Source organism: Trifolium pratense, linkage group LG4 (genome assembly GCF_020283565.1).
Source record: "Trifolium pratense cultivar HEN17-A07 linkage group LG4, ARS_RC_1.1, whole genome shotgun sequence".
Lineage (NCBI taxonomy): Eukaryota > Viridiplantae > Streptophyta > Magnoliopsida > Fabales > Fabaceae > Trifolium > Trifolium pratense.
Window position 1 is genome coordinate 3170646 of NC_060062.1, and position 5286 is coordinate 3175931.

The 5286-nt window shown below is 33.5% G+C and overlaps 1 protein-coding gene across 1 annotated transcript; it reads right to left on the reverse strand.

Moving 5' to 3' along the window:
• Positions 1 to 624: 624 nt before the first annotated feature.
• LOC123919863 (LRR receptor-like serine/threonine-protein kinase RGI3) lies at positions 625 to 4216 on the reverse strand. The gene is made up of 2 exons (XM_045971884.1): positions 1368 to 4216; positions 625 to 1218 (listed from the first exon to the last, which is right to left on the reverse strand). The coding sequence occupies exons 1-2, from the start codon at positions 3835 to 3837 to the stop codon at positions 887 to 889; spliced, it is 2802 nt and encodes a 933-aa protein (XP_045827840.1). The 5' UTR covers positions 3838 to 4216; the 3' UTR covers positions 625 to 886.
• Positions 4217 to 5286: the final 1070 nt, after the last annotated feature.

Genomic DNA, 5286 nt, shown 5'->3' on the forward strand with positions numbered 1-5286 from the left:
TGTATGCTCAAATTCCAAATATCATATCCCTAGTAGATTCTTCTTGTTTCAGCTTCCACAAGCCCCAAGGCCAAGGCTGCTCTATGTTTTTGGCTTATTTTAATAAGCCTTCCAAATAATTTACTATAAGCATGTAATTAAGCTCATTAATTAGAATCAGTGTTGTTAAATAGTGGTTATAGTGTTATTGTATGGCAGATAATTAGAATCTGTGTTTTTAAATAGTAGTTATAGCGTTATTGTATAGCAGAATTTGAACAAGCGTTATTGTATAGCAGAATTTGAACAAATCGCTGTTGTTCAACAATACACTTTTTAGTACAAAATATTGTGAAATAGCGGCTACATTGGTGCTAGAGCACTGTCTATTGCGCAACAAAATTTGAAGAAACCACTCTTTTCTGCAATCACGACACTAATTAGAATTATGCGAATAAGAGCCTCATTAAATCGGTTTACCCGAATACTATGTCCTTGATTTGTTTGAATTTTAGATTGTTTGCCGTAACATCAAAACTTAAAACATATGGTAAAGGCAAAAACAGAGACTGCGAAGACATCATGTGATGTGGCCAAGATGATCTTTTATGTCACATTGATGAGAAGCCAATTAGACTAAAAAACTTGAGTGAAAGATTCTACAGTGCAATTTATAATGGATTTTTGAAATTTGCATTTTATATTTAAAATTACATTTGAGTAACTCTACAAATTCTGGCTGCACTAGCTTGCATTCCATTTCATCATTCACAGTCATGAGTTCTCTACAACTTGCATAGTTACTCTCAACAGATTGAGCCATCTGAGAAATTAAAGTAACTGTTAGAAGATACACGTAAACCTATATATTCTTAGCATACCCTACCGAAACTCCCTTTAATACATTCTAAACAAAATATCGAAATTGGTTGAGCATTGCAATGGCGTCTTTCATTGTTGGACGTTCACAAGCTTTTCCACCGACACATAAAATTGACACAGCTAGAGTTTGTAGTATTTCATGCATAGAAGTAAGTTCAGTCTTCTCTCTCAGCTTTGAGTCAAGAATTTCTAATGGGTTTCCTTTGCTAGACAAGTGATTCTTAACCCATTGAACCAAGTGTACACCTCCTGGCAGAGTTGGATCTAATGGTTGCCTTCCTGTCAGCACCTCAAGTAGGATCACGCCGAAACTGTACACGTCGGTTTTCTCATTGATTTTCTGCATTGAGTCAAGCTCTGTACACATGCCAAAACAATAAAAATAAGTACTTCTAAATTTAGTGGAAAAACTAGTACTAGTGAAATCTGTGTAAGAAATAGGTACCAAAAAATGTTTTAGGCAGGAAATGAAATTATAAAGATAGAATTGTAGATAGATAAATTACCAGGATCTGTGTATCCATGTGAACTCGCAGTGTAGCGAGGTCTTTGAACTGGATTGGATTTAGCATCATCGTCTTTTTCACTTGCAATTCTTGCCAGGCCAAAGTCGGCAAGGTAAGGATGATAGCCAGGACCTAATAAGAGACTTGTTGCTTTGACATCTCCATGGAATATAGAAGGCACACAATCATGATGCAAATATGCAAGTGCTTGAGCTAGGCCTAGGATGACTTCAAACCTGGTATCCCAATCTAACTTTCCCTTTTCTGAACCATGAAGCAATGAGCTCAGACTAGGGAAATATTCATAAAACTGCAGCATCCTATTCTTATAGGGTCGCCAACCAAGAATCTTGATGATATTCTTATGTTTCATTGAACTTAATATTTGAATTTCTGAACTTAAGGCTCCAGAATCCGGCCACATCTTTTTAACTGCCAGTATATTGCCATTTGGAATTGTTATCTTGTACAAAATTCCAGAGCTTGTAATGTCAATGATATTGGATGCTTTGAAATTCTTGACAACTTTATCAATAGAGAATCCAAACATCCCCTGATACAAAGGTATATTGGATGCTTTGAAATTTCTCCAGAATGCTTCCTCAGCAATATGGTCACGTACCAGGACATAGAATGTGAGAAGTATTAGTACTAGAATGATGCTCAAGAGAATTAACAATATAATCTCCATATCGAATCTAACATGACTTTTGGCTCTTGTTCTGATTGCTGGAGTTACAACACCTTCAGAAATATGAAGACCTTTATTTCCAGTGAGATCACTGAGAGGGAGTTTCCTAAACAATGTTGTGTTAGGCAATTCACCAGAGAATTCATTGAAGGAAACATTTAAGGAAACAAGATTATGAAGGCTAGAAAGAGCATCTAAATTCCCTGAGAGCTTGTTATGCGAGAGATCAATAAACTCAAGATTTTGGCATCTTGATAATGTTGGAGGAATCTCCCCTACAAGATGATTGTTGTTCAAGTCCAAAAAATTCAAACTTTTCAAGTTGGCAATCTCAGATGGAATGTTACCAACTAGTCTATTCTGATTTAACCTCAACCTATTGAGACTTGTGCAGTTACCGATATCAGTTGGTATGAATCCTTCCAAATCATTGGAAAGAAGCATAAGTTGAGTGAGATTTTTCAACACAAATAGTTGTTTTGGTATTGAACCAGTTAAGTTATTGTATGAAAGATCAAGTGACTGAAGATCTTTGCACTCTGAAAGACTATTTGGGATTTTTCCTGTTACCTTGTTCTTCCATGCATAGAAGAGTTTCAAGCTTCTCAAGTTGCCAATAACAGAAGGAATCTCACCAGAAATAGCATTGTTGTCAACTTCAAGCTGAGTCAAAGAACTGCAGTTTGAAATTTCAGGTGGTATAGTACCTGACAGTTGATTAACACTCAGCTGAAGTCCTTTCAGATTTGATAGCTTTCCAAAACTGACTGGTATGCTACCTGTGAGAAGATTTTCTGACAAATCTATCTCACTGAGATCTCTGCAGTTTCCAAGCTCTTCTGGTATTGCCCCTACCATATTGTTTTGCCATAAAAGTAGACTCTGAAGTTTGTTCAACTCTCCAATTTGACGTGGAATTGGACCAGAAATTGAGTTCTGATACAAATACAGATTCTGCAACTCACTGCAATTTCCTATCTCTTCTGGAATAGAGCCTGACAACTGAGTTGTGTAAATGGCTATGGTCTGTAGTTTTTTCAGCATCCCTATCGAAGAAGGAATACTACCTGAAATGCTGGTTTCCGCGAGGCCTAACATGACCAAGTCGGTGCAGTTTCCGATCTCTGATGGCAGCTCACCCTTGAGGTTTGAATTCCCTCCTGCTCTGATTACTTGAAGCTTACTTAAGGAACCAATACTCTTTGGAATTTCGCCACTGAATTTATTGTCAAAGAGTGTCAAGTTCACAAGACTTGATAAATTTCCTATGTTGAATGGAATGTTTCCTTCAAGAGAGTTTGTATGAAGAGCTAAATTTTGAAGTTTGCTTAGCCTGCAAATTTCTTCTGGGATTTCACCAAAGAGAGAATTTTCACTGAGATCAATGAAAACAAGCTCTTGATAATCTCCAATTTGTTTTGGAATCCTTCCTGTTATGTTAGTTGATGAGAAGATAAGAACCTTCAAGGATTTGAGAGGTTGAAAATTTGAAGGCAATGATGAACCTTGTAAGTTCAATGACTGCAAATTTATCTCTTCTACCTCTCCTTGTAAATTGCACTTTACACCAAACCAATTGCATGGTGTTTGGTTTGAAAGATTCCATGATGCTAAAGCATCTGAAGTAATGTTTAAACTGTCTTTCCATGCCATAAGAGTTTGGCCTTGTTCATCAAGAGAGTTACAACATGGAAAGAACAGAAAGTTTATTGAAAAAAGCAGCAAAGTGAGGGAAAAGATTTTGTGAAAAAGTGAAAGATTCTTCAAGTTTGTAGACATTGTTTATGCTTAGAGAAGAAAAAGGGTTGATATGTTTTTGAATTGGTTTATAGAGAAAGAGAAGAAACTATGAACACATGAACTAGGTTCTGTATTCTTTTCATAATGTAACAGGTTTTGTTCAAAGATAAGGACATTATTATGGTTATGGTGGTTACTGATTTTTCATTCAGGTAAAGTCTTGTATTTATAGTGATTCTTCATGCTTAACCACTCAAGTGGTTGGTTGAAATTTTGTGAAAATTGCACTCTAATTGTAATTCAATTTTTTGTGTCAAAAGAAAAAATTGTAATTCAATTTTTATGTCTAGTGTTTCATTAATAGTGGACTTTGTGAGACATAAAAATAGTGGAGCTTAAAGTTATGTTAACATTTCACATTTTTTGTTCCCCACGTGGATACTTGTTAATTATATTGTTTGCTGCTTTAATTTGTTAATAATATAATTTGGGATGCTCTTTTATTGGATTTTAATTTCAACATGAGCATGTCATGCTCATCTTAAAATTATGTCTATCTTTCTTAGTAAATATTTTAAGTTTGAGATGAAAAATAAAAAGTGATATAGTTGCTGAGATTTTTTTCATAGGTAAACGTTAGTTGTTGGAACATATTGTTAGAAGGAAGAGGAAAATGTTAGCGATGAGAGATTAAATTTTGGATCTCTTTCGTAAATCTTTCAATGTCTCAACCTTTTACTATTGAACTATACCTTTGAGGACATATAGTTGTCGAGATGAAAAATATAAATAAAAATACTTTCTTTATTAGTCGGCGCTCTATTTTTTCCAAATAAATGTATCTTTTGTGACTAATTAGAAACAAATCTTTAAAAACTCTACAAAAAAAAAAAACAAATCTTTAAGATAATAGATAAGCTTATTTTTAAAGCTTATGCGAAACAGCTTAATTATTCCATGCGTTCCTTTTTCTTTGTCGTTTTAGAAAAAAAAATTGTTTCAAATTGTTTGTCATTTAAGGTTATATTTTGTCTATTATACCCTCATATAAATTCCAAATATTTAGGAATAGTTGTTCAAACCGTAAAAGATTTAATATATATTTGAAAAACTAAAGTTTTTTTTGGTACATAATATATTAATTTTTTTTGGTACATAATATATTAAATTTATTTGAAAGATAAAGTGTGTGCAAAAAAAATAAAAGAAATTTATTGTTTTTTTCTAAAACGACAAAGAAAAAGGAACGAAGGGAGTAATTTTTTATGTATTATTATAAATTTTTTAAGATAGTTTATGAAACAGTAATAACTTAGAAAGATACAATTTTTCTTAGTGAAAACTTATGAATTAATATAAAAATGTATTTATTTGTATAAGTTATTTCGCATAAACTAAAAAAATAAGAGACATGCTATTTCAACACAAATTCAAGACACAAAGTTGACATGTACTTTCTCTCCCCTCACAAGCACGTATATCGAGATA

Coding starts and splice junctions, on each gene's coding strand:
- LOC123919863 (XM_045971884.1), bottom strand. CDS start 3,837: ATGTCTACAAACTTGAAGAATCTTTCACTTTTTCACAAAATCTTTTCC. Junction 1,219..1,367: donor ACATGGATACACAGATCCTG/GTAATTTATCTA, acceptor GCATGTGTACAG/AGCTTGACTCAATGCAGAAA.